Raw genomic sequence first — 27,478 nt, forward strand, 5'->3', positions numbered from 1 at the left:
TATATAGTTAGTTTTTTTCTATATAACAAGTTAGGTTTTTATCATGCATGCAAACAAGAAAATTTCCATGCATAAAATATATGGGGAGAATTACGTATGTATTGTTCTCATTTATTTGATAATAAATCAGAATCAGATATTTCAAATTATTTTGATAGGAAAAAAGTAGAAGTTGTATATATATCAGTAAAATGACATAAAGGTGTAATCCGTAACTAAGTACTAAAGATGATGATGATGATGAAGAATACAAAAGAGTAGGACGATATTATATATGGTCCACTAAAGAGAAAATGGAAAGCATGAGTTATAAAAAAGCAAAGTTTTGTTAATAAAGGCAAAGCTTTGTCACGTGCTAATGCCTTTGCTTATTCATTAATTTATTATACCTAATCACACCCTTTTTTTTATTTTTTCATCTATCATTCGTCATTAACTAAAATACAGCCATGTTTAGTTAATAAAAATATATCAAACTCTTGAGTCTTCTTGATCGTACGTGTAATATATTACCACGCTTAGCCTCGGAAAATGGAAATCTCCATATACTGTATATAAAGAATGTATCATTGTTGAAATAATAATGTAAATCACTTTTATTTTTTATTCATACTATTTTCCTTTTTTTATGTGGTATGACATTTCCACTTTTAATGAGTTTCCTTTTTAATCTCATGACCCAACATGTTCCATCTATTTTCTGTCTTTTTTTTTTTGATGATTTGGTTTTATGAGTTTTGTCTATTGTTTAGAAAACATTAACGTCATTAACTCTTATTCGAAGAAAAAAAAAACACAAACCAAAAAACAATAACTCATTAGGTTGTTTTAGTATTTCAATACAAAAAAAAAAGTTATATCGAAACATTTCACAGTTGATTACTTGATTAAATAGGGAAAACATATCAATAATTTACTTTTGTTATCTTCACAATCTCGCATTTGCTTAATTACTCCCTTTATTTTTGTAGATCACCCGATTTGACAGCAAAAAGGAGTAATGAAATCAAATGTTATAAAGCTTATAGACTAGTTGAGATGTCAGCATCTTTCAAACTTTTTTTTACTTTTTTTTTTTTTTAAATATAAAAATTTCTGCTAGCATCATAATTAATTAGCACGTTATGTTTGCTTTATCTAAAAGGTATCAGAATTTTAACTCTGCCAAAACGCTTGTGTTTAATAAGTACAGTACAGCCTGCATAATTGATTACACAACAATTACTTTTTTTTTTTTGTTTGGCTTAATATAATCCCTAATCAATTGGTTATTTATAAGCTCCTTTTTAAACTAATCAATCAGCAAAGACGTAAGATTTACTTTGATTTGAAGTATATAAAGACTAAGAAAATGCAAATGGAAATTAACTATTTAGAATTACTCGAATGACAGCTTTAAATTGCTATTATTAGAGTAGACTGAACAGTAGTGACCATTGACATAAACAAAAATAAAAATAGCAGTGACCAATAATTTTTGGATTTTCCATCTATTTTTGTCGTACAAATTATATCATCACTCACACTACGAAAAAAATAATAATCTCAAAACAAAAAAAGCTGTAAGCCAACCAAACTCCACTATCTTTTTTTCATATGAAAAAAACACGTTCAAATTTTACAAACCTTTGGAATGAATTTTTTTTTATAAAAACAATATTTAAATTAATTAATCACATTGTGTTTTAAAAAAAAATTGGTTTAGAGGTTTTCATTATTTATAAAATCCCATTTTTTAATAATTAGTTTAATGTTCAGTATTTTCTGTGAATAAAAAAGAAGTGAAAAGATAGGGAAAGAAAATGAAAGCACCAAAGCCACTAAATACCAAATTACAATTAATAAAAGAGGAAAAAAATGGGAGATAAAAGTCACTCTCTCTTCTCTTCTCTAGTTGTCCTCATCTCCACAATTCTCTCCACCAGCTCTCGAGAGGGCTCGTCACTCAGATCTCCCATCTCCTCCGATTAATATTACAACATAACCATCTCCAGACCAGACCAGAGTTCCCAATCTCTAACTTATACATATATATATATATATGTATATAAATAAAAATTCATTCTTTTCGAAGAAAAATATTAATTAGAGAGAGAAGTGGCGATTTAAAAACATTGATCTCTCGTCGTTTTGTGTTACTTGTTCACCTCCAATAAGAGATTCTGTAGGTTTCTTTCTCATTGCTCTCTGTTCGAGATTATCTGACCAAAGTAAATTCTAAAATGGATTAAAAAGTTTGGATCTTTGGGAAACATAAGCTTGAATTTAAACACATGCCAGCCTTTCTCTGCTTCTGGGTCGCTTTATCTTCAAGTTTTCCCGCTCTCTGTTCTTAAACTCCATCAAGGTACTTAATTCTCCATTAATACTCTCTCAGAAGAAAAAGATTAAAACTTTATTTTGTTTTCCATTAACATTTTACTGTTTCTTTCTTTTTACTTCTGTTTTGTTTCGTGTCTCAACTCTTCTTTTTTAATAATCTTGATGGGTCTCTCTCTCTTGGGTTTATATCAGTTAGAGTGGAGAGAAAGCAAAAGGTGAATAAAGATAGACAGAGAGAGAGAGAGAAGCTATGAACACTAGTGTTCGAGCTGCTCTTTCCTCCATGAAAGCTCCTTCAAAGCATGACACCAATCAAGTATCTTTCTTTCTTTCTCTCTCTCTCACTTCACTTTTTTTGTCACTTTTGTGAACTCAATTTTGATTAGTTTTCTACTTTGGGGAAAGCTTTCTTGGTGGATATGCTTAGTCTCTGTGAAAAAGTTTGTTCCTTTTGATGATAAAATCTTGCTTATTTGGATTTCAGATATTTCTTATGATTCTTGCCTTCTACATTGGACTATTTACCAACCGAACCTTTGCTTTTTCTTTTCTTTTTTTTTCTTTCTTTCTAAAGAATATAGTTATTCGTAGTGATTTACTGGTCACAGTGAAAGTGATCTATACTCGATTCTTATCCTCAATTTGGAAGTGTGTGTTGTTTTCCACTATCAAAGGCTCAGAGCAATAGTTTCTTTCTTATTAGCTCCAGTTCTTCAATCTGTTTTTGGTCCATATGAGTAATGATGTTTCGTGGTATTATGAAATCTGCAAAGGAGGAGAAGAAGAAGAAGGAGTCTCAAGGCAATGGCGCTCTTGCTAATTCAGGAAAATCTCTGGTTAATCGGCGCCGAGCTAATAAAGAAAAGAAAATGGATTTGCTACAAGATGTATGATGACACTTTCTTTGAGTTTATGATTTGATGACTCAGTGATGAGTTGAGTCTTAAAATTGTTGTTGTTTATATTAGGTTGATAAGCTAAAGAGGAAGCTGAGGCAGGAGGAGAATGTGCATAGAGCATTGGAGAGGGCTTTCACTAGACCTTTAGGAGCTTTACCTCGTCTTCCGTCTTACCTTCCTCGACATGTAAGGCATCGAATGCTGGATGTTTTTTGCATGCTATATTTCAAACTTTTTGTTCTTTGTGTATGAATTCTGTTTCTTTTTTGGGTTTTGTTAAGACATTGGAGCTTCTTGCTGAAGTAGCTGTTCTTGAAGAGGAAGTGGTTCGGTTAGAAGAGCAAGTTGTAAGCTTTAGACAAGGTTTATACCAAGAAGCTGTTTACATATCTTCAAAGCGGAATCTGGAGAGTCCTAATAACAACGGATTGAATGAGAATTCGCCTGTTAGAAGCAGTAAGCACCAGCGATCAAAATCCATGTCACAACACGAGTTCAATTCTATGATCACTCCCCCTAAAAAGCATCAACAGAGTCATAGTCTTAGCAGAAGCATCTCAAGTAGGAAACTCTTCTCCTCTGATCAATCAGTTAATGACCGAAGTGGTCAGAGAGTGGTAAATGGCAAACAAGCGTCGCCTAAACCAAATATAAGTAGTGTTACCAAGCCAGTAGATGTGAGGGGCAAAGAGAATCAGACATCTAGTAATGCGTCAAAAGACAAGAAAAATAAAGAATCACCTGAGAAGAAGCTTGGCAGATTCTTGACATCTGTGAAGAAGAAGAAACCTTTGATTAAAACGGAGGCAGCAGCGGATAAACATTCAGAATTGCAGGTAAGTTAAACGTTTACGCTTTCACTAATGCATGACTCTATTTTTACTTTCTTCTGAAAGTTTTCTCCTTTTTGTATGTTTCGGTTGTTCAGCTAGATGATAGATTAGCAGATCAGGACAAAGCACAAGAGAGTGTTTCAGGTTCATCTTCGGAAGACAAAACACTGCAAAGTGGAAATGTAGCAAACAAAGTTTCAGAGGATCTACTGAAATGTCTGGTGACTATTATCTTGAGGATTAGTTCGTCCAAGGACATTGTCTTGGATCCATATAATAACTGTTCAGAATGGAGAACAAGAGAACTTGGTGCATACAAGCATCTTTCCTCCGTCGATGCATCTTCAATTGATCTTGGAAGAAGAATCAATGCTTCGTTTCTGATCCATCGTCTCAAGTAAGTTTCCTCTTTAAACAATCGATATGGAATTTTCTACAATGATTGAATACCCTAGACTCATGTATTGTGTAACTGTATATTTCTCCAGGTTCCTGCTTAATAAGCTTTCCATTGTAAATCTAGACGGTCTTAGCCACCAGCAGAAGCTTGCATTCTGGATAAATACTTATAATTCATGCGTGATGAATGTGAGACTTCTATGATTTCTTTGTATGATAGAGATTGAGAGATGTCTGTAAAATGTTAAGTTAGCTGATGTCTTGTTTCCAATTTATCTTGTTAGGCATTCTTGGAGCATGGAATTCCGGGGACCCCTGAAATGGTTGTAGCACTGATGCAAAAGGTTTAGATTCAAACTCACATTTGACATCGTTGCGCTTTAACATTTTTATCGGTTTATATTCATATTCTCTTTGTTTTGTCAGGCAACAATAATCGTAGGAGGACACTCTCTCAATGCTATCACAATCGAACATTTCATCTTGAGACTTCCATACCACTTGAAATTCGTAAGTGCCCCGTCTTTCTTTTCTTTTCTTTAAAACTGTATAGCATTGATAAAACCTTAAATTCTAAATTTTGTTTTTCTTTCTCTGCTTCTTCTTTTGGAAAAGACTTGTCCCAAAACTGCAACACACGAAGAGATGAGAGCTCATAGCACATTTGGATTGGAATGGTCAGAGCCTCTGGTCACATTTGCCCTCTCCTGTGGAAGCTGGTCCTCTCCTGCTGTAAGCTGTGCTTAACCGTTTCAGACATGGAATTGAAAAAGCTTGAATGAAAACTAAGTAGAGGGTTAACTAACCTTTTTATCTTCCCATTTTTTTTGAAACTGAAGGTAAGGGTCTACACAGCAGCTAATGTAGAGGAAGAGCTAGAAATGGCAAAGAAAGATTATCTTCAAGCATCAGTTGGGATATCAAAGAACAACAGACTAATGCTTCCAAAGGTACTAGATTGGTATTTACTCGACTTTGCGAAGGATTTGGAATCATTGCTAGATTGGATTTGCCTTCAACTGCCTGACAAGCTAAGAGAAGAAGCAAATAGGTGTATGGAGAGAAAGAACAAAGAATCACTAATGGAGTTGGTTCAAGTGGTACCATATGATTTCAGTTTCAGATTACTTTTGCACCAATGAAAATGCGATATATTGTATAGGTTTGGATTGGTGGGGGGAAGGGTAAAGTAGAGCGCATGAGTTAAAAATTGGTTTTTGGTTGGCTGAGAGTATATATAGATATGGCTGTGTTCTTTACGCATAAAACTATAAAGTGATGTAATTCATTTAATTGATTTTTATCAGTAATGCTATATATATATGTGTACACCAATTTTTTTGATTTCTTGAGCAGAGGGTTTTGTCTCATTTGTTTTTTCTTGTCTCTTACTATATTTATGGTCACCATCCTTGTCTCGGTCTAGTACCATATTGATTTTGGTCGGCTTATTGATTTAGTATAGTCTTTTTCATTTTTCAAAAAGCTTGAAAAAAGTTACTTGCTTAGCCTAAAAATAAAATAAAAAGATTGAAAAAGTTCCCCAAAAAGAAAAACGCTAGAAGGAGGGGTCGAACCTCCGACCTTGTGGTTAACAGCCACACGCTCTAACCAACTGAGCTATTCCAGCTTTTGATATAGAAGTAAAATAAAGTTAAAAATATTCTAAAATATCCATTCAGTTTCGTGAGTTAGTGGGCTTGAATAGAAGGCGAACAAAAGCCTAAAATAAGCCCATGATAAAATAGAAGTATGATTAGAGAAGTGAGGAACTATAGTCTGTAATCATCGTGACGATTTGGGAATATTGCAGAGCCGTTAAACCCTAAGAACGGAGAAGAGAACCCTACACCGGCGGAGAAGATAATCAGATTCGATGTCGGATAATAAAGACCACGATTCCGATTCCGATGCACCCGAAGAATTAACCCAGGAGCAGGTAAATTTACTCCTTTTCTACCGTCGTTTCTTATCCCGTTTGTTGTTCTTCTGTACTCTTCTCTTACTTGGATTAGCTGAAACACTCAAATCCAGTATATTGTATTTTCTTAGGCGTCTGTGGTGTTTTTTTGACTTGTTTCAGGCGAAGCAAGAGGATGCAGAGTTGAGGAAAATACAAAGAGAGAGTAAGACTAGGTTTGTTATCTCACACATTACCCTCTCTCTTGTTCTCTAGCTCAGCTATTTTTTTGGTTTATTTCATTAGTGATTCTTTGAGTGTCTTTGTAGAGTTGAAAAGGTTTAGAGAATTCAAAATAAGTGCTTATGAAGCTTGTGAATTAGGAGGTTACGAAGGAAATTAAACTATTGGACCATTGATTGTTCAAAACTATGCGAGTGTTGTTAGATATGTGTAATCCTTCATTGACCCTCTAGAAAGTGGTGTTTTCGTCCATAGTTTATATGTCATAAACCTTAATTCTGCAAAGCCATATCTGTTCTAGAATCAATTGGAATTATGTCTTATTTTTGAATCCCCTAGTTTGTGAACTTGTTGATCTCTAAGGTTCTTTAGGGCTAAGTTAGGAACATGTGGATTCTTTAATGAGTTTGCTTTCCCTCATGCTAGGATTTCCCGTGAAAAGAAAGAGAGGCGGAAGCTTATGGCAGAGAAAATAACTCCTCGAAAGTCTCGAAAGAATGAAACATTAGAAGATGTCGAAGTAGAAGAAGAAGAAGAAGAAGAAGAAGAAGAAGAGGAAAACTCTGAAGCTCTTGCAAAGAAAGGATTCCTTTCAAAAGACATCATAGACTTTCTTGCGGAGCGAGAAAAGTATTGAAACTTAATCTCCTTATGTCCTTATCATTGAACACTTTAAGCTAGAATGAATGTCTAAGATCGGCAGGTTCTCTTATTTCACAGACAAAAAGCCGGGTCGGATTCTGAAGAAGAAGAGATCATAGATGAAATCCCAAGAAAGAAAAAGCAGAAAAGCTCAGGGTATGATCATCTATTCTTGGTGGCGTAAAATCTTTTAACATCACTCTCTGGTTCCCTCTGATTGTGTCTTTTTCTGGTGTTTGCAGGATCGAAACCGTTATTTACACAGAGATTCCACCACCGGAATGCTTGAAAAGCGGGTTAGATTTCTTGAAGATGAGGAGAGCGCAAGTCCCACGATCGTCTTCAGTCATCAAGAACTCCAGCCAAGCTCTCCGACTTGCCACCGGTGCTGCTTTAACCAAGAAGCAGCGACAGAGGAAATGAGAAAAACTTGAAATGTAAAATTCCATAACATTTTTGTTTTAGTTGGCCGTTTTGGCAACTTCTACTACTACTTCATGTATCAGATATTTTATTTGTTACTAATATGCTCAAACGCTCTCAATACAATCCGGTTTATCAACTCTGTGAAATACATAATTCTAAGCAAAGCCATAACTGTACCTCATTCGTGTTTGATCGATTTTGAGCTTGTTTGCATATAAAACAAGGGAATTGAAACGCGATTGATTTTTATCGTCAGTTGGTTTTAGGTTCGGTTTTTCCACATTTTCCTGGTTATTGATTTAGTAAGGGAATAGACTAAAGCATGTTAATGAATTGGAACAGGTGATAACTGATAAGTGTGAAGGCCAATAACATAAAGAATCTGAGATTATCTCTTGGTACAAGGACAAGATAGAATCTAAAGTGTATATATTGATCTAAATCAGTTCTGTAGGAACTTACAATAATTCTACAAGTTTCTAAAAACATAACAGAAAGCCAAATTTACCAAAAGGTGGGAATCTTTGGGTCGATTAAGTGCTGCCTTTCAGATTACAGGCCATACCAAATCTCTCAATTCACAGTTCTGCACCTTCATTCCATCTCCAGGAGAGCGATCAAAACCGTATAATGGATCAGGCGTGTGAACTACATGGATTCTTGACGATACAATCATTGGTTATGTCAGCCTCTCCAAGTTACCCTCTAAAAGTTGCGGCTTTGTGCTTTTCTACAACAAAACTCACGTCTCTGAATCCTCTGCTTCTTCTTCTTCAACTGTAGGAAGCGAACCTTCTCTGCTGAAACCAGGGTTTAGGAACTTGGCCACAAAAGCCCAAAGCTTGTAAACATCTTCAAAGTTTGTCAAGAAACTAAGAGAAGCTGTAACAACCTCGAATCTTATAAACCCGTTTTTCCCGGCTTCGTTCTGCAAGTGCAAAGCACTATCTTCTTTAGTCCGAGCTCTATAATTCCTCGGTTTATCATCAACTATGCGTATGTGACTCAATATACCAATGCCAAGAGATACACCTTCTCTTTCACCGAGTCTCTGAACAATTTCAGGACTAACAAAACCTTTGCTTTTATCTCTAACGTTGAATGCAACCGCTGCTCCTCTTTCATATTTGATCTTCGGCCCATATATCTGCACAAGATTCATGTTTCTGCCTCCTGATTCAGGCACTTGCAGTTGCAGTAACGATATCACAAGCCAATTTATCAGAAACCTGAGTCTAGTCGTGGTTCTGTTCAGACCTAACATATTCACATGATCTATATGTCTGCAAACAATCTCGGTTTCGGTTTCTCTCCTATCCCATTCATCATCCGCACCCTCATCGTCTTCATTGTCAACATCACTTGTGTTATGGTACTCTTCGTCATAGACGCTAGCTAGAGAAGCTTCACCAGGCTCTACTATGCTATGACTAACACGTTCCATGTTAAATGAAACCCGTCTTCCTTTGCTCGGATGTTCATCTTCCACACCCAGTATCCTGCTTCTACCGCCATCTCTTCTTCCCAGTAACCTGAATTCTCCTTCTGTTTCTCGTCGAATAGCACTCTCTTTGATTTCTGATGAAAGGTTCGAAGATTTTGAGCCATTTGCCCAGCTATGGCCGTAGTTTTCTTCTTGTATCTCTTGAACATGGAGATTGTTACTAGAGTTCCTCCTATTCCGTGAAGGAGTCGAGTTTGTCCCGGGCTCTGTAACTGACATAACAGCAGCATCAAACGAAAGGACGTCATTACCATCATACATTGGACTGCTGTAACTCTTTGGTATTGGTTTAGGTGATTGTCGTTGTTTGTGGTTTTTCTTGTTGGTATGCCAGATTGGTGGTAGTGGAGAAGCAATTTTATTATGCTGATCAGACCCAAGAGGACTTTGTCCTAAATCAATCCAAAACGAATTGTCTGATGACTCATCTTCACTAAAAACCGGGCTTTTCATCAACTCTCCAACTGAAACACTTTCGGTTTCTTCAAAAATTGTGGTGCTAGTAGTTCCATCTCTATCAGAGGAGATGTTATCTTCTAGGAGCTCTGTTTCAAACACATCCCTCACTTGTGCTGAAGTGTATGCACCAGAGAAAGCCGGCATCTGAGTTGCTGGACGATGAGCTTCTTTGATTTTATCGTCATCATGATCTTCAAAACCAACTAATCCGTCAAGACCATCTACTGAATCGCTGAGATATAACGGATACTGAGGTGTGATCTTCACTATTCCTGATCCTGTTTTTCCAGACTGACTCTGAAGGCTCCCCATAACTGACTTCTTAATCAACAGGCAACCAAATCCTGTCGGGTCATGCCCAAATACACGGTAGAAGGAGGTAATGATAAACTCAGGCCGGAACAATGACAAACCTAGTGAATCCATATCTTTGGGACCTAAAGAACCAGCGTCAAGCAACACATGCCAATGGTTCTGCTGAGCTAAAGCCATCCACTGGTAGGAATACTTGGCACCTGTAACACGAGACTGCGCAGGAAACACAAACAACCCAACCGCAGAATCCTTCTTCTTCCTCTTCTTATAAGACAAACGTTTCTTCAAATCAGTCGAACAAAGCTTCAACGTTGGCCATTTGAACCAAGCGTTATAAGCCTTTGCGCCTTTCTCCCTCGCGGTCTGTGCCATCCAATTCACAGACTGACTCTCGTGATCGAACATTGTCAAAAGCCGCTTATTAGACTGGAAAGGATAAGATTCCGCTAACAATCTGAAAGCAGAGCCTCTGCTTACTGTGAAAACAAGACCATACTCATTCTCAGGGATGTTCAAATAGTCCATGATCCTAGTCTTGATATCATGTTCCACAGTACCACTCTCAGCTCCACCGTAGAGGGCGTGGTTACTCAAATTCGCAGTAATCTCAGAGAGACTAAAGGTACAAGTATCCCAATAGTGCAGAGTTTGAACATAAGAGAAGAGACCAAATCCACAGTAATCAAGACATACCTTTGAAGACGATGATGACAAGTGACTATACTCATCAGATCTTAACTGATCAATCTTCTCAGAAGCTTGATACTTTGGGTACATTTGAAGGAACTTGGTCAAAGCTTCACGGAGCTCAGGAATAGAGTCTTCTGATTCGATGATACGTTCAGCTGCCAAAGCAGTGGCGCGCAGAAACTCACGCTGAGCGTGGAGCCTAGCTAAGGATCTGGAACGACCCAAGCTCCCATCTCCGTTATCTTGGTCAATGTCTTGGGATTTGAAGAGAGACCCATTCTCAGAAGCTTCCTCTAAAGCTTCCCTGAGCTTATCTTCATACAATTTCCGAAGCATTGCAGCTTTTTTCTTGACAGTGACAGATGAATCAGACCCATCTCTTCTTCTCCTACTCCTACTCTTGTCTAAGATGAGAGACGCACAGTGATGAATTTGCTTCCACAGAGAGAAATGCATTTCAAGAAGAATTAAGGAGATTCAGCAAAAAGGGTTTGTCTTGTAGCTCATTATAAAATCCTAGAAGTTACGAATTAGGAGAAAAGAGAATAGCTTTGAAACAGATCAAAGAAGAGAGACCTCAAAAATGGAAACTTTCAGAGAGAAAAAAAAAAAACAAAGAGTGAAGGAAACGAAATTGACGGAAGAAGAAGAAAGTAAAAGGGAACAAGTTCAACGAACTAAAGTACGAGAAAGAAGAAAACACGAATAAGGGTGAGAAGGAATCCAAGAAAGAGTAGAGAAGAGTCAAAAGGAGCTCAAACCCTAGGACCAGTCTAGTCTCTCTCAGGAGAGAAGGAAGAGAGGGAAACACACACCAAAAAAAAAAAAATACTAAAAATAAATAAAAATTAGTATAAAGCAAAAGAAAGAAAAAGAAAAAAAACAGATCCCAAAATTCAGAAAACCACTTGTTCTTCTTCCTTCCTTATGAGCGCAATCAATTTAATAAAAAAAGAGAAAGCAAGAAAATTTGTGGAGAGATCAATCTTTCAACAGTATTGACCTTAAAGGAACTGTCTTTGAATACAAAAGCAAAGGTGACCCCTTTCACCACTAATCTCTCATTTCATTTACTACTTACTAACAACAATGGCCTCTCTCTTTCTCTCTCTCTCTCTCTCTATCTATCTTCTTTACACACTGTTGAAGAAAAAAGGCATTGACTTTCACAATACCCAGAAGCAAAAGTGGTGGTTCATGGCCTCATACTATAATTGTATGGTTGGTAATTTTTATTATTCAATTCCTCTAATCATATCTTCTAATAAACGACTTGTATATATATACAAGGCTAAGGTTTTTTTTCAAGTCAAATAACACAGAAGAAAACAAATAAGTCAAATAACATAAAAAGGACCATTTAGTGGGAATATTAACATAGCATATACTGTATTTGACATTTTATAGTCTACTTTTATTCTGAAAACAAGACAAAAACAAAAACAAAACAAAAAAAAAGACTCAGGAAAACACAATTCTGCTCATTTGAAATAGTTCATTCTCTCTCTTATCACACCTCTATTTTTGAGAGAGAGAAAGAGATTTCCGGTACACCGGAATTTTGTCATATAATATAATTTCCGGCTAAGATTCGGATCTTTGTACCGGCTAAGTCCGGTTTTATTTCTCGTTTTAGCGAGATAAGATCTCTCATCCAGTTATGTTATTTTCCCGTTGATTTCTCCGATAATCACTTCCAAATTTTCTTTGTTTCTTCAGCTATTCGAGGAGTAATATCTTCGTCACTTTTATTTTGCTCATTTCATAAGAGCAAAGCAAAGTATTACATCAAAATCTGGATGTAATCGGTGGTGGAGCTTCCCCGGAGTTGATGATACTCGAAGAAAATTTGAAGAAGTTTAATATACTTGATCCGGTAGACTTCGACGTATCCTTTGATTGGATTTGAGATCGGCAGAAGATAAGAGGATTCTCATCATCCTCGGGTTATTTGGTGGTGGCTAATCGAATGCCGGTGATGCTTGAGAAGAACAGACGGTGGAGACGTGGAACTGCTTCAATTTGATGCGTGGCTTAGAGGAGGTGCTTCATCTCCACGTGTCTTATGCTAAACCATCAAAGTTTTATTATCTTTTGTATTTTGTAATATGGTTTAGTTTGGGCCTTTTAAATCTCGTGTGTAATCCTCTAGTTTAACTCTTCCGTATTTGCATGCCCACTGGGCTTAAGTAATAAAACTTTTGGACGAAAAAAAAAAAAAAAAAAAAAAACACAATTCTTGTCTTCTTTTTATCGTTCCCCCAAAAGGAACGCATTAAACTAGTCAACTCCTGCAAATGCAATTGCGGTATTGTTAAGGAAACAGATTCCATTTCTCTTAGCTAATCTAATAATAATTCACAACTTTAAACTAATATAGACTTGTACAAAAATGTACATATATATCAATGATATGTCACTACTTTTTTACTTTTGTGATTACTAAACGAAATTGCATTGTGTATACTAATAAATATTAGACATGTTAGGTTGAAACAGACGAAATATGTATATGCCTTATTATAAATGTAAGGTTGGGGTGTGGGGGATGCTTTTGCCTACTTTGGACTCCATACATACATATCTTTTTCAAAAAGACAATAACATTATTTATTTTCAAATATTGTAATGGATCATAATAAATAAATCAACCATTTTACTAATTTAATAAACAAACAGATAAGAAAGGTAACAAATTTTGCAGCATCACGTTAACAATTCTTATTACTTTTTTTAATTTAAGGAATATATTATGTATTAGAAAACAAGAAAACATAGGTTTGGTAGTTGGTGGTACACACCATTGAGACATTGACCAACCACAACTGTGGTTGAGAAGTTCTGCACAGAAGAACAGTTCGTTCATGTACTACATTTATTTATTTACTCTTTTTTCCCAATAGTACCATAAAGGTCTTTGTTAATTTAGCTCTATCACGAAACTAAGACACATTGTTTGTATCATGTAGTAATACTACTTCCAAAAAAAAAAAAAAAAAAGACAGAGATAGTATTATTGTATTATTGTTTATTATGCATGGAACACAATGTGTTATTGATGAAATAAAATGCTCTCTGTCTTTTTTCTTATTACTAATAAAAATATCAAATCGAATACTTCTTTTATCATTCTTTTCTTAATGTTTTAGTGTAGTCTAGTTAATCATCAAGTGCTTGGTTTCAAATTCTATGTCCTTTTCAATAAGACCAAAACAGGTATAATTCTTTCATTCCCCCTTTTTGTGTTTATCTGATGATAAATTAGATATTGTTATTTGGTCTGCTGTATCAAAGCTACACACTCTTTAAGTCCGAAAGAACAATTTACTTTTAATTTGAGAACTCGAGATATATCAATGTGGTACAGTGGTACCGTACGAGTTGTAGTTCCTAAATATTTCAAATTTGAATTGTAGTTTAGTTGGGAATTGGGATCACACTGCTTTAGGATAATTGAATGCTTATTTAGTTTGCAAACTAAGCATTAGTGATTCCAGAATCTAGTTTGAATCAAACGACGGAAACAAAAAAAAGTAATTCAAGTTTCTTTATTCTACCTAAAGATTGATGGTTACTATTAGTAATAACACAAACATCCATTACATGAGATCACCAACAGCAGCAAGCCAGCAACAAAAACACAAAATTTGACAAGCCGTCAAGTTCTTACATGATCCATGTTTACTCCGATAAAAAAAAAGTGAAGAAAAAAGCTTCACTGTGATTAGTCTGAGAATAAAGATAGCAAAAGCAGAGTATCCCATTCATAGTCTTCTGAAACTTCTCTCTTCCTTTCAAACTTGAGTCTTACGACGCTGTCTCAGTCTTCCACCGATACTGTTTGGGTTTGGTTCAACAACAGCCATTTTCCTCTTCCCTTTGGTTTCTTGGTTCTCTTTGTTTGCAGAGTTGGCCTTTTTCTTGGTCTGGCCGCATTGAACCTCAAGGTCGACGGTCACAGGAGTTGCTGGTTCCATCTCCTTCACATATAATGGCTTGACATCACCTGGCACTTGAACATCATTCACTGAAGTTTGATTGTCCCCAGAAGACAAGAAGCTCAATGACTTTCTAGCTGAATCCGGATTCTTGTTTGTGCCATCCTCATCGTCCTGAAGCCCATCAGTAATCTTTAGAAGGAGATGATCTTCTTCCGCAGATTCCTTTGCTTCTTTGAAAGAAAGTGATCTCTTAGCAGAAGCTTGATTATCTTCAGCGGCATCATCAGTTTCATCATCCTCAACTGTTTCCGACTGCTTGTTGGTGAGAATCAGATAATGCGCAACAGACTTGTACCCGAGTTTAACTATCTGATAACAAAAAAAATTCAAGGGAAGAGCCATTAACCTTTCAATCTATCCAAGAAATCAAAATCAGAATTAGCACAATAGATACAATAACCGAAATTGCTACCTTCCTGTAAGCTGCACCAGTCGGGAGCCACCCTTTATGTGTACGACAGAAACTGCAGTTGCAGATCCCACGACAGACTGGACAAATCCAGTTCACGTTTTCCAGAGCTTCAAGAACATGTTCTCCATATCTGTTCAATCACCAAAACAGAAACTTAAAACATTCAGGACCAATCCTCGTTAAACTGAACAAAGCAAGATACTCAATTGATAACTGATTCTAAACAAAAAGACTAGTCAAACACACAAAAACAGACAAAGGTTGGTGTCATGTACTGTGTACCTCATGTATAAACAATCTCCACAGAATTGGCCTCGGACTGATGGGTTACATTGACTGCATTCAGTATGATAACCGAGTGTCTTCTGCCTGTAAAATCCGCAGTAACCATTAAGCAAAACTGTCTCAATCTAAGCCAAGCAAGCTGCATTTTCAGAGTTTAAAGGCAAGTGCACAAACCTGCACTGGTGGCAAGTCTTTCCATTAACAGGATCATAAATCCGTTTCCCATCTTTGCCATAACCATCGACAAAAAGCTCCCAAGTTCGTTCAGTGCTACCAAGCAGTTTCTCATGCTCATCAGTGTAAATCTCTGGCCTCACGCCTTCTCCAACCCACATAACAACCTCGTCTTTAGATGCTTTACCCCTCTTCACTTCAGGTTCCTCAGCATAGGTAACTGGCGTAGCATTCTTCAATCTGAAGACCACAAAATAAGTTAATAAAAATCCCTAATTTTGACTTACAAAAAAACCCTACTTTACTGTTAAACCCTTGAAATTGAACAAAATCTACTCAATGAAAACAGAACCCAGAGATCAAAAACGAAGATTAGTACCTCGAGGACCTCCGAGTAACTGGCGGTTCCTGCTTTAATCTGACGAAAGGATGATAAAATAACGAAATGATAAACCCCTAACTTTTGGAAGATTGAAGCAACTAAACTTAAAAACCCCTAATTTTTCTACTTAAAAGCCCTAACTTTCTCTAATTTTTGGAAGATTGAAGCAATGTGAACAAAATATTCCAAGAGAACTCAGAGAAGAAGATTACCTAGAGGAACGTCTGGTGGAGACGGGATGCTGAAGAGGAGAAGGAGTGTCTCGGGGAGATTTACAGCCGTAGCGACGTTTAGCTGGTCGGAGATCGGATTTGAGTTTGAGGGAGAGATCGACGATGCCGAGACTCTGCATCCTCTGAAGATTCTCCTTGATCCGGTCTTCTCTGCATTTCTCGTAGACGGAGACGTTTGGGTTTCCTCCTCGGATGGTTGGGTTAGGGTTTGGGATGGGAATCGAACATTTGGCTCTCGTTCTCACCGCAGGCATTGTGATTTGACTGATGAACTGGTTTTGGTTTCAAAGTTCTCTTCTTTCCCTCTCACTCTCTCTTTGGATCTCTGGATAAATAACAAGAAGATGATGAAGAAATAGTTTTATTTTTTCCCAAGATGATTTTTTTTTTTACTTAATAAGTGAGTGAGTGAGACTGTGAGTGAAGAGGAACAGCAACGGTCGGTTTATTTACTCTTTCGAATTTCAAAACTTTTTTACTTGTTAAGGTAAATTGAAGAAAAATGGAAATTTCCTCCATTCCAATTTCCAATAAAAAGAAAATGGAAAGTCATATTTATCATACAGCTGTAAAACAATTCTTATATGAAGTAAAATTGTTAATTTTTACCCTTTTTCAAAAAAAAAGTAATTAATAGTAGGTTTTACACTCTGTTGATAGCAAAAGGTGATTGGGCTTGAAATTGAAGAGCTTTCTAAATAAATAGGCCTTTAACGAACCTCTAATGGCCCATATTTGACCAAATCCAAAAGTGTGCTACGAAGGAGAATCCGCCTTCCTTTTTTTGGTTTCCCACAGATGTCGCATTCATAAATAACGATCATACCCCTGTTTCTTCGCATTTTTATTCTTTTCTATTGAGTCGAAGCTCAACGTCCGTAGTAACCATGGCTACAGCTACAGGTACCACGGTTCTTTCGAAATTAGGGTTTGTTTTTTATAACCTGCTCTGTTTTGATTACATTCTATTTGGTGATACTTAAAAGAGTCTCAATCAAAGTTAATATGTTTTGTTAGTTTAGGGTTTTGTTTGTTAGTGTTCTGATTTTAACTTTTATCCACTAAGTAGTTGTATTGTTAGTATTTGAATGTTTTCTGAAAATATGTTTATATGGGTTGTGCAGTTGCTTTTAAGTCAAGGGAAGATCATTGGAAGCAAGTGGAATTAGAGGAAGCTCGTAAAGCAGGGCTTGCTCCGGCTGAGGTAGACGAGGATGGAAAAGAAATCAATCCTCACATCCCTCACTATATGATATCTGCTCCTTGGTATCTCAAGTCTGAAAAACCGGTATGCTCAACTTCTTTCTATGATAACATTTCATCAATCGTTTCTCTCTGCATCGTCTAGGTTGTTAAAACATGTATACTGAACACTCTGTCTTTTTATGTCTTGTCTTTACAGAGTTTGAAGCATCAAAAGAACTGGAAAGTTGATCCCGTGGCTCCCAAAGAGATATGGTATGATAAAGGTGCAACGATCCATCAAGCCGAAATATACAGGAAAGGAGCGTGTATAAACTGTGGTGCAATGACGCACGATGTAAAGACATGTATGGATAGACCTCGTAAGATTGGTGCAAAATACACGAACAAGCACATTGCACCTGATGAGAAGATCGAGACCTTTGAACTGGACTATGATGGGAAGAGGGACCGTTGGAATGGTTATGATCCTTCCTCCTACCGTCATGTGGTAGCTCTTTATGAAGCGAAATATGAGGCAAGAAAGAAGCATCTGAAGGAGCAGAAACTTAAGAAACTAGAGGAGAAGAACGGTAACAAAAACGGTAGTGATGATGTTGCAACAAGTGATGGCGAGGAAGAAGATGACGAGATAAAATTCGATGAAGCCAAGGTTGATGAGAGCAAGCAGACTGATTTTGCAAAGGTTGAAAAACGTGTTCGAACAACTGGTGGTGGTAGTTCAGGAACTGTCAGGAATCTGCGTATCAGAGAAGACCCTGCAAAGTACCTGCTTAACCTTGATCTTAGCTCAGCTCATTATGACCCTAAAACTCGATATATGCGTGAAGATCCACTCCCTGAAAAAATTTACCTGGTTAGTTTGCTGATCAATCTTGAATCATATACTTTGATGAAATTTAAAATACCAACTAACTTTTTATACTTTCTTTATTATCTATCCAGGGAGATAATCACTATAGAAACAGTGGCCAAGCTCTAGAGTTCAAACAGCTAAACGTCCATTCATGGGAAGCATTTGACAAGGGACAGGACATGCATATGCAAGCGGCTCCATCCCAAGCTGAATTGCTCGACAAGAACTTTATGGCTGCAAAGGACAAACTGAAGTCTCAGACAAAGGATACAATTCATGGAAAAGTATGGGAATGCAGCTACAAGAGATGGGATTCCTATGGAGCTTTTGCTTGGCCAAAGCGAAAGACAAGTTGAGTATGACAGAGCAGGGAGGATTATAAAGGGAGAGGTGGTAATTCCCAAAAGCAAATATGAAGAAGATGTTCATACTAACAATCACACAAGTGTTTGGGGTTCTTGGTGGAAATATCATAAATGGGGATACAAGTGTTGCCAGAATGCCAGCAAACCATTTGCAACAGCTACTGCACAGGTTCTGCTGGGATTGAAGCTGCAGAGGCGTCCCTTGATCTGATGAAGGCTAACATTGCTCGCAAAGAAGCTCCTGAAGGTTTGTGCTGTTGACTCTGTTTGTTCTACTTTAGTCTCTTCTTTTGTTCTTGTTACATTTTGTTTTGTAACGACACTGACATTATGGTTTTGTATATTGGTGATCAGAGAGCACAAAGAAGTTTGAAGAGAAGAGAATGGCCACATGGGTAACTGATACTCCTGAAGATTTGGAATTGAACAAGGAGGCACTAGCTAATGCTCTTAGAAAGGTAATAACTAAGACGCCATAGTTTCAGTTCATATTTTCTCTTTCTGCCCTGCAAGATTTATCTGACGTATTGTTGTTTGGTGTGCAGGAGGATTTGACTAGGAGGGAAGATAAAAATGAGAGGAAACGCAAATACAATGTCGAATACACCAATGATGTGACTCCGGAAGAGATGGAAGCTTACAGAATGAAGAGAGTTCACCACGAGGATCCAATGAAAGATCTCCTTGGCTGATCACAATTACTAGTTTGAAGTTTCTTTCACCATTTGTAACCTAAAGAAAGCTTTTTACATTTCATGTTAATAACAATAACTATTCCTCACAAAAGATTCATTATACACAGGACAAATTATTATTTTACAAAGGAAAAGTATGAAAGGAAAACATTTACCAAGTTGTATATAATTGATGGCTCATAGATATTAATAAGTGTTTGTATAACAACAGAAAAAAAAAAAAACAAAAACTGAATACTGTATGACGTATGTATTTTGAAATTCCTATTTTTAAGCAGATTTGGCTTTGCAAAAAGAGTCCTCCAAGTTTGTTAATAATTGGAATAAAGCCTATTAACTATCAAATTATATATTTTATATCCCGTCTCCACTTAATTGGGGTTTTAAAAAGTTTTAACGAGAGAGGGGCTTTTGAATCTTTTGCGCAACTTCGCCGGCGAATACTAACCCTAGATTTGATTCGCCGCCGGTTTATCAAGCAATGTCGTTCAATATGTTCTCTACCCCACAGCCACAGCAGACGCCTCAGCCGCTATTTCAAACTCCGCAACCGATGTTTCAGCCGCAGCAGCAGACCAATTCCTTCTTCTCGCAACCCCAACAGCAGCAGCAGCAGCAGCAGCAGCAACAACAGCAAACGCCGTCGTTTCAGCCGCAACTGTTCCAGCAGCAACAACAAGTACAAAATCAGCAACAGCAGCAGCAAGTACAGCAGCTGTATTTGTTCACCAACGATAAAGCTCCGGCCAATTACAGTACCAAGTGGGCCGATCTTCATCCTGATTCTCAGAAACTCCTGCTTCAGATTGAGTATGCTTCTCTTTAAACGCGTAAATTTGTTTCCTTTTTTCTTATTAGGCTTTGCTTTAGAGCTTACGGTTATTTGATGAAATTGTTACGATTCTTGTTCAGATTGTGAAATCTTGAAGAAGTTGATGTTGTTACTCCCCTAAATTCGATAACTTTAGAGTCTCTGATGCCATGGTTATTGATCTTTATATGTAGAGAGAAGATATTGGAGTATAGAAGTGAAAGTCAGAGATTAGATCAGTGTAGTCGACTTTATGATTCTTCTGTATCCAGTGAAGGTTTCGAGTTCGATGCAAGCCGCATTGTTCAGGTTTGTGGATTTTTCCGTTTTATTGTTTCATAGAGGAATGTTCCGGTTATGTTAAGTTTGTATTAGAGCTTTGTTTGTTAACTTTGTAGGAGCTTGGTGGGATTAATACTGCCATGGATCGACAAAAAGCTGTTCTTCATGAGCTTATGATTGTTGCCAAAGATATGTTGCGTAATGCAGAGATTGCAGTTCGATCTTTTATGATGCTACAGCCAAGATTCCCTCATTGGAAACAAGGAGGAGGAGTTGTTAGTGTTGGTTCTCAAACATCTCAAGCGCAGGGAACAAACCCAGCTCCAGCTTCTGCTGGTCAACAACAAGCAGTTACTACAACGGTTCAAGTTTCTGATTTTTACCGTGGGATTCCAAAGAAACCCACTGTGTTTCTACAGCAAACAGTTGTAAGGTTTGAGAAGTATCTAAACGAGTGCCGCCAATGGGTTGAAGAGCTGGAGCAATTACTCGCCTTGGATTCTGACAAGTATAGTCGACATGCTTCCCTTTTAGAATCTCTTCCAAAAGTCATGTCTAATGTTCATGACTTCTTTGTTCATGTGGCTGCTAAGGTAAGACCACTAATGATTCTTTCTACAAAAACTCAAATGTAGAAACCCTTTTTGAAATATGTGTAAACCTTTTTTTGGTTTGAATTTATTGTGGTTCAGGTAGAGAGTATTCACCAATATATTGAATCAATGAGAACATCATATCTTGCTGACCAACGCCGAATAGGAGAATGCCATGATCCGTTTCTTGAGGCTGATCGAAGGGAAACAGCAAAACAGGAAGCTGCTGCTAAAAGGGTCCACCCAACTCTGCATCTACCTGCTTCTACTGCAAATACACAACCCTCAACACAAGTTGCTGGATTGATTGCCAGCTCAGCAACTCCGGGGGCTTCAAATGCTCCACAGCCAGCTGTTACAACATCAAACCCTTCTTCAGGAGCTGGTTTTTCGTTTCTCAACACACCTGCTTCTGCACCTTCGTCTTCTCTCTTTGCTACACCATCTTCTGCTGCTCCTACCTCGTCTTTGTTTGGACCATCAACCACTCCCGCACCACTTTTTGGCTCTTTTGGTTCCGCTTCATCTTTGTTTGGCCAGGCAACCCCATCACTGGGTGCTATGCCGTCACAATTTGCAGGTACAGATGCATTGTCTGTTTCCCTATTTCTCATTTGATATTGGTAGCGTTGGTATCAGGATTTGTTCTTGTCATAATATCAAGTTTTGTTATTTGTTGATTTCTCCTTGTCGTAATTTTAAGTTCTGTTATGTGGTCCCGTAGGTACTACGCCAGGATCAGGAGCCAGCTTTGGTTCTATGACAGTAAGTACAGTTTTCAGTTTATAAACTCTCAGTTTTATTAGATTTATCTGGTTTGATCATTATACCTAAATTTAACAACTATTCAATGTGCTTCATTTCAATCACGTCATTGGAATATTGTCTTAAACTGGACTCTTTTTTGTTTCTCTCCCATTGCAGAAATCTTCAAGGCCAAAATCTCGAACTACACGCCGTTAGACATGGGATATCTCAAAATCCATCCCTAAGCCTGTGACAACACATCTTTTACATGGCTTGACTTCATCGTCTTCACTTGGTGAAGTTGAGCTTGGTGCAGGTCGAAGCAGATCCGCATTCTCTTATGCACCAGTTTGTATGTGTGGCGTTATTCATTGAATTGATGATAATTGAATGTTCTCAAAACCTTAGTACCTCATATGGACAAATGTATTTGTAGAAATGAGTTTTTTTTTTTTCAGGAATCTTATTCATATAAATAGTCATAACCACAAGTTTACTTCTAATATCTCACTGATGACATCATATTACGCATATTTATCAGCAATCTTTAAAAGATGATCACACAGTTCAAGTGGCTTTGAGAACATTGGCATATAATCTGCATCTTTGATCTCCATCACTTCTTCAACCGGAGAGTTCTCGATTATCCATCGCTGGAATTCTTCGGTTAAACCCTTGTCCTCTTGGCATACAATGTACACACGAGTAACTGAACCATATCCTTCCTCCGTTAAGCTTCTTGTACCCGTCAGATTGCTGGTAACCACCGGTCCAACTCTCACCAATGTTTTGGCCAATTCAAAATCCTAGATAAATCAACAAAAGATTCGTCAAAAAGGTCCCTTTTAGTATCTTTAACCAGAAGAGAAACAAAAAAAAAAAACAGAGTATTTCTTGAGTCTTACTTCGACCGGAGAGAGATGATACATCTTCTTGGCTAAGAACTTTGTTCCAAGAAGAATAGTGGTTAGAGGACGATCATGTGTACCATATGTCCCGAACTCCATATTCATCCGGTCTTCTTCCAAAACACTTCCGAGAAACTGCCATTCCACTCACAAATCAGAATCTTGACTGGATAAATCCGCATAATAGCTAAAACATTTTTGCTAGTTTTTACCAATTATATCTAATTGGTTTCTGATGTACCTTTTCGAAAACGTAAGAAGGTGGATTCGTTGTATCGGGCATGAAAGAGGTTATGAAGACAGAAACAGAGATCTTACTAGGAAACATGTCGGCTGCAAGAGCAACCGATATCCCTCCAAGGCTATGCGCGACGAGGATAACCTTATCCTCCGGACCAAGCGACTCAAGAACCTCGAGCAATGGCTTAGTGTAATCCTCCAAAGTCTGAATTTCTTCCACTCTGCTCATGTTCAAACCAGAAGCCGTGAGATCAACAACGGTCACACGGTGCCCTGAATCTTCTAGCACCGGTTTGACTTTGTACCAGCACCATGCGCCGTTGCAACCGCCGTGAACAAGCATATAGTGCTTCATGTTCTCTTCCTGATCAATGATATTGTTGTGCTTGTTTTTGTGGTTCTGCATTTATGGTTGGGGACAATATCTCATTCAATAGTCACTTTTCCAATGTCTAATTATTAGTTTGGACCCATTAGATATTACTACCTCGTGCCTAAATTCCACTGTGTCTATAGTTTTCTTCTATTACGTGTTGGATTGCTTTGAATAAATTTTAATGCATCGTCTACTCATCTGGACACTAATGTTATTCTTGTAGAATCATCTTTTTTTTTTTTTGTTCTCCCATTTCATATTTCATATATTATTTGATTAGACATATTTATCAGCAATCTTTAGAAGACGATCACAGAGTTCATGTGGCTTGGAAAACATAGGCATATGATCTGCATCTTTGATCTCCATCACTTCTTCAACCGGAGAGTTTTCGATAATCCATCGTTGATAATCCACAGTTAGACCCTTATCTTCTCCGCAGACTATATACACACGATTAATCGATCCATATCCTTGCTCCGTTAAGCTTTTTGTCCCCGCTAGATTACTTGTAATAGCCGGTGCAACTCTCACCAACATTATGGCCAGTTCAAAATCCTAACAATCAACAAAAAAGAAGTTTCTTCAAGAAAAAGGTCACTAATAGTGTTTTGTAAGAAACAGAGCATTTTCTTGAGTCTTACTTGGATAGGAGAGAGTAGATACATGTTCTTTAAGTACTTAGGTCCAAGAAAAACAGACATTAGAGGGTTATCATTTGTTCCGTAGCTCCCAAACTCCAAATCCATCCATTCTTCTTGTGAAATGCTCCCAATGAACTGCGTTTCCAATCACACATCTTAAAGATCAAACGTGAAAAGAAATAGATTGGTCTTTAGGTCCCTTGTATGAAGTTTGATGTACCTTTTCGAACACGTATGAAGGTGGATTCGTAGTGTCGGGCATAAAAGAAGTTACGAAGACAGCAACAGAGATTTTACTAGGAAACATGTCGGTTGCGAGAGCAGCTGGTATACCTCCGAGGCTATGCGCAACGAGGACTACTCTATCATCCGAGCCAAACGACTCAAGAACATCAAGCAACGGCTTAGCGTAATCCTCCAAAGTCTGAATCTCTTCTACGCTGCTCATATTCACACCAGAAGCCGTCAGATCAACAACCGTGACACGGTGGCCGGAATGTTCCAGCAACGGCTTCACCTTGTACCAGCACCACGCGCCGTGGCAGCCTCCGTGAACAAGCACATACTGCTTCATCATCTGTTCTCTTCCTTCGTAAGTGTCTTGTTTTTGTTTTTGGTGTGTGGCTGAAATGATTTTTCATCCCTTTATATAAATGGTGAGAAATGTCGACATTATCCATGTAACACTCTGTTTTTGTGGTGTATATCTATTTTTCGAATTTTCAATGATACAAGCTATCCAATTATTGTTCACTAAGAAAAGTGATTTGATTGATGTGATTTAAGTTCATTGAACCAAAGAGTGCATATTAATGTTAAGGAACTCCTCAGGACCTCATATTCAAACAACAAATCATAAAGACAATATAAACTTTTAAGTACATTGTCTATTTATTGAAAAATGAATGAGCCTTTTTCTTTTCTTTTTCTTTCCGTTTGGACTACGTTTTGTATATTGTTTTTCTCCACTCCCACTTAAATTGTTGTGACCTAATTCAATAGAAAACATAACAATAATTATATGTGAAACAAAAATCTAAAGGGGGCGTTTGGCTTTGCCGCAATAAAGAACGTTAAGAGGCGGATCAGCTTCAGTGTAGAGAGACTTCTCATCGTTCCAAACACGAACATAGAGCTCTTGTCCTAGATACCTCCTTGACCATATCTGCGACCTTAGATTCCACATCCCTTTGTTATCTAACGACACCAATATACTTGTCCACGATAACGGATACACCTATACACACACAATCATCGTTATTTTAACTAGATCCTTAAGGGTCATTTTTTAATTTGTTTTACTAGCTAATTAAGATTATCTTATTACCTGAAAAGTGTGTCTTGGAACAGCATCAACCAAGTTGTAACGCTTCCTCATGGTCACATTCCATGTCCCTGACCCGTATCTGTAAAAATTATATATCATATCACGTATCGGTTAAAATTATGAATAACCGGATCCGGTTTAGATAACAGAGGGTAATGTTGGTTGCTTACCCGACAGCATATGCGCTAGTACCGTCCATGTGCCAAGACTGAATTGATCTCTCGTCGTTTTGGAAAACTATTTCGACGAATTCGTGTAGCTCAACGTCGATAACCGATGTACCGAAATGAGCTGGTCCGGTCGTAGGAGTGCTAAGGATTGTCTTGAAATCGAACACCCCCGAAATGTTGTACCAATCTGCGAGTTTTAACGGTGTTGTTGGGTTGATGTACGATATCCGGTTTACCGTGTACCGAAGCTTCCCGTAGATCATTGTGGCCGCATTGGCTAGGACCAGAGTTCGGTTTATCGGTATGGTACCGTAATGAAAAGATCCTTGTGGGTTTGGCCTTGCAGCATTTGCCGTCAAATTCATCCTGATATATATTCAGCCAAATTATAAATTTAGACAAAACCCACAAAGATTATCCGGTTCGGATTTTGTTTGGTTATGTCCGGTTTGAATACCTGATGGTTCTTGCTTGTTTCATGGACCAATGGATATGGTAAGTAGGACCGATGGGGAGAGGACCATATGCGGCGTTTTTGGAGCCAAGGTAACGGAGACTCGCCGTTGTGGTTAGTACCGGTTTAGTAAACCGGGTCGAGGCCACGATGAAATAGTCCCTCACGGAAGCTTTTAAAGTGACCAAAACGGTTACAGACTGACCAACGTGGACGTCAAGCGACTCATAGCTCTCCTGAAGAGTGTGAGCGCCTTCTACTTCAATGAGGCTCATTGTGTGATTCTGAATCCTAAAATTTATCGATGTCGCAATACCAACATTCGATATCCGGAACTTATATGTTTTTCCTGAAGATACACAATGAAATTAAATACTACATATCAGAGAGACCACGGAAATGTTAAAAATATTAAAATAAAGGATGTTGATGGGTTTATGTGATGACGTTACCTTGTCGACCGGTAAAGACTAAGCCTTTAGAAGCACCATTGATAAGAAGAGCATCTGGAAGAGGCAGAGCATAGCCTGCGTCAAGCCTCTTTCGCAAGTCCTAGTGTATAAATCAAAAGTTTAGGTTGTTAAGACTTTCAAATAGTCTGAAATGGTCATATATAAACTCATAAGAAAGCTTTAGTGTTGGTATATATACCTTGTGGCTCATTTTGAACCAGTCAGAGACGAGGAGGGTGAAATCGCCATCTGGTGTAGGGTAAGGAGTGGTAATAACGGCTCTTTGGTTAACGTTGAGGGCACCAAAAGCACCACTGGCTCGGTGCATCCACGTGGAAGCGAAGTAAGTGTACGTGCCGATTTGATCTTTAAGTTGAAACTGGTAAGTCCAGTTCGAGTTTGGTTGGATAGGACAGTTTGTTCCCAATACTCCGTCTTGCCATGTTGTCCTCCTCTGCTTCACTCCATTCCTACACATATTAAATACAAAACCGTGTTAAGTTTTTTTATTTTTCCATATTTTTCTAAGTACGATAAGCTCATTGAGCTATGTAGTTAGATACCAGGTGATGAGGAATGGCTCGTCGAGCTTGTTAATGAGATTAACAACAATGTTATTGTTTGTGACAGCTTCAATAGCTGGACCAGGGAACTGCCCATTGATAAGAATGACCTACGTACATCATACCAAAATATAGAAAATTAAGTTTCTCATTGCAAGATTATATATATAACTTTAGAAAATAATGGTTTATATACATTACCTGTTGGGGAACACCTAGAGGAGATCTTGTTCCATAAGTAACAGTCCAAGTGTAGAACATATATGGGTCTTCCCCATTAACCAAAACAGAGCCCAACCAAAACAAAGTTCCTATGAATAATTTACATAGCAGGAGATTGGTCTGTTTCATTTTGGTAAGACGAACGAATAGAACCTTGATCTTGATCTTTCTCTCCCTCTACGAGACTCAAGATCAAGAATCAGTTTTGTCTGTGAGTATATGTTTGGGGTTCCACCAAGGAACAATCTTATATACATGAGGGAGTAAGTAACTGTATGTATTTTATTAAGATTTGTCAGCGAGGACGACGTGAATCCCCATGCATCACACAAAAGCCTCAATTGCTCTTTTGCGGCGTACTTCATGCGAAATATGCTTGCCTTGAAAACCTTTTTGATTTAAATTTTACGCGATATAGATTTGAGATTTGTAAACTATCATAGGTATGTGT

The 27,478-nt window shown here is 37.7% G+C and overlaps 9 protein-coding genes and 1 non-coding gene across 12 annotated transcripts; 4 read left to right on the forward strand and 6 right to left on the reverse strand.

The window, feature by feature from the left end:
* The first annotated feature begins 1,853 nt into the window (after positions 1 to 1,853).
* LOC17878081 lies at positions 1,854 to 5,799 on the forward strand. Of its 2 annotated transcripts, none has more exons than XM_006283305.2 (11): positions 1,854 to 2,347; positions 2,515 to 2,638; positions 3,096 to 3,209; positions 3,291 to 3,407; positions 3,503 to 4,057; positions 4,150 to 4,451; positions 4,543 to 4,642; positions 4,738 to 4,797; positions 4,880 to 4,963; positions 5,069 to 5,185; positions 5,293 to 5,799. In XM_006283305.2, exons 2-11 carry the CDS (start codon positions 2,573 to 2,575, stop codon positions 5,593 to 5,595), a joined length of 1,818 nt encoding a protein of 605 aa, XP_006283367.1. In that variant the 5' UTR covers positions 1,854 to 2,347; positions 2,515 to 2,572; the 3' UTR covers positions 5,596 to 5,799. The 2 variants fall into 2 exon arrangements, with proteins under 2 accessions (XP_006283367.1, XP_023635398.1); XM_023779630.1 differs by having other exon boundaries at positions 2,519 to 2,638.
* A 210-nt stretch (positions 5,800 to 6,009) lies between these two features.
* On the reverse strand, positions 6,010 to 6,083 carry TRNAN-GUU. The gene has a single exon. It is a non-coding gene; the product is annotated as a tRNA-Asn (tRNA).
* Positions 6,084 to 6,227: 144 nt separating this feature from the next.
* Positions 6,228 to 7,800, forward strand: LOC17879603 (histone H3.v1). The gene is made up of 5 exons (XM_006284518.2): positions 6,228 to 6,392; positions 6,537 to 6,589; positions 7,023 to 7,226; positions 7,317 to 7,394; positions 7,481 to 7,800. Exons 1-5 carry the CDS (start codon positions 6,330 to 6,332, stop codon positions 7,659 to 7,661), a joined length of 579 nt encoding a protein of 192 aa, XP_006284580.1. The 5' UTR covers positions 6,228 to 6,329; the 3' UTR covers positions 7,662 to 7,800.
* Positions 7,801 to 8,315: 515 nt separating this feature from the next.
* On the reverse strand, positions 8,316 to 11,474 carry LOC17879101. Its single transcript, XM_006282379.2, has one exon. It carries the CDS (start codon positions 11,086 to 11,088, stop codon positions 8,407 to 8,409), a length of 2,682 nt encoding a protein of 893 aa, XP_006282441.1. The 5' UTR covers positions 11,089 to 11,474; the 3' UTR covers positions 8,316 to 8,406.
* A 2,690-nt stretch (positions 11,475 to 14,164) lies between these two features.
* LOC17878948 (cell division cycle-associated protein 7) lies at positions 14,165 to 16,466 on the reverse strand. 2 transcript variants are annotated; one of them, XM_023778837.1, is made up of 6 exons: positions 16,099 to 16,466; positions 15,884 to 15,922; positions 15,505 to 15,744; positions 15,328 to 15,414; positions 15,046 to 15,175; positions 14,165 to 14,942 (listed from the first exon to the last, which is right to left on the reverse strand). In XM_023778837.1, exons 1-6 carry the CDS (start codon positions 16,371 to 16,373, stop codon positions 14,427 to 14,429), a joined length of 1,287 nt encoding a protein of 428 aa, XP_023634605.1. In that variant the 5' UTR covers positions 16,374 to 16,466; the 3' UTR covers positions 14,165 to 14,426. The 2 variants fall into 2 exon arrangements, with proteins under 2 accessions (XP_023634605.1, XP_006283823.1); XM_006283761.2 differs by lacking the exon at positions 15,884 to 15,922 and having other exon boundaries at positions 14,167 to 14,942.
* A 503-nt stretch (positions 16,467 to 16,969) lies between these two features.
* LOC17878400 (pre-mRNA-splicing factor SLU7-A) lies at positions 16,970 to 19,342 on the forward strand. The gene is given in 8 exon segments (XM_023779425.1): positions 16,970 to 17,022; positions 17,244 to 17,407; positions 17,522 to 18,178; positions 18,268 to 18,453; positions 18,455 to 18,670; positions 18,673 to 18,790; positions 18,898 to 19,001; positions 19,089 to 19,342. Coding segments are annotated over 8 exon segments (1,608 nt in total). The 5' UTR covers positions 16,970 to 17,006; the 3' UTR covers positions 19,236 to 19,342.
* Positions 19,343 to 19,644: 302 nt separating this feature from the next.
* Positions 19,645 to 22,167, forward strand: LOC17879662 (nuclear pore complex protein NUP58). Its single transcript, XM_006283544.2, has 6 exons — positions 19,645 to 20,048; positions 20,244 to 20,358; positions 20,448 to 20,924; positions 21,024 to 21,504; positions 21,649 to 21,689; positions 21,849 to 22,167. The coding sequence occupies exons 1-6, from the start codon at positions 19,720 to 19,722 to the stop codon at positions 21,885 to 21,887; spliced, it is 1,482 nt and encodes a 493-aa protein (XP_006283606.1). The 5' UTR covers positions 19,645 to 19,719; the 3' UTR covers positions 21,888 to 22,167.
* Positions 22,168 to 22,176: 9 nt separating this feature from the next.
* LOC17880899 (methylesterase 9) lies at positions 22,177 to 23,299 on the reverse strand. The gene is made up of 3 exons (XM_006285797.2): positions 22,821 to 23,299; positions 22,577 to 22,714; positions 22,177 to 22,477 (listed from the first exon to the last, which is right to left on the reverse strand). Exons 1-3 carry the CDS (start codon positions 23,223 to 23,225, stop codon positions 22,196 to 22,198), a joined length of 825 nt encoding a protein of 274 aa, XP_006285859.2. The 5' UTR covers positions 23,226 to 23,299; the 3' UTR covers positions 22,177 to 22,195.
* A 93-nt stretch (positions 23,300 to 23,392) lies between these two features.
* LOC17880173 (methylesterase 9) lies at positions 23,393 to 24,448 on the reverse strand. Its single transcript, XM_006285177.2, has 3 exons — positions 24,060 to 24,448; positions 23,840 to 23,974; positions 23,393 to 23,753 (listed from the first exon to the last, which is right to left on the reverse strand). The coding sequence occupies exons 1-3, from the start codon at positions 24,414 to 24,416 to the stop codon at positions 23,472 to 23,474; spliced, it is 774 nt and encodes a 257-aa protein (XP_006285239.1). The 5' UTR covers positions 24,417 to 24,448; the 3' UTR covers positions 23,393 to 23,471.
* Positions 24,449 to 24,646: 198 nt separating this feature from the next.
* LOC17880581 (L-ascorbate oxidase homolog) lies at positions 24,647 to 27,224 on the reverse strand. The gene is made up of 8 exons (XM_006285127.2): positions 27,007 to 27,224; positions 26,806 to 26,915; positions 26,442 to 26,712; positions 26,243 to 26,342; positions 25,794 to 26,139; positions 25,337 to 25,702; positions 25,167 to 25,245; positions 24,647 to 25,076 (listed from the first exon to the last, which is right to left on the reverse strand). Exons 1-8 carry the CDS (start codon positions 27,154 to 27,156, stop codon positions 24,876 to 24,878), a joined length of 1,623 nt encoding a protein of 540 aa, XP_006285189.1. The 5' UTR covers positions 27,157 to 27,224; the 3' UTR covers positions 24,647 to 24,875.
* Between the last annotated feature and the right edge of the window lie 254 nt (positions 27,225 to 27,478).

The sequence above is a fragment of the Capsella rubella genome, unplaced genomic scaffold (assembly GCF_000375325.1).
Source record: "Capsella rubella cultivar Monte Gargano unplaced genomic scaffold, Caprub1_0 scaffold_7, whole genome shotgun sequence".
NCBI classification, from domain to species: Eukaryota; Viridiplantae; Streptophyta; class Magnoliopsida; order Brassicales; family Brassicaceae; genus Capsella; species Capsella rubella.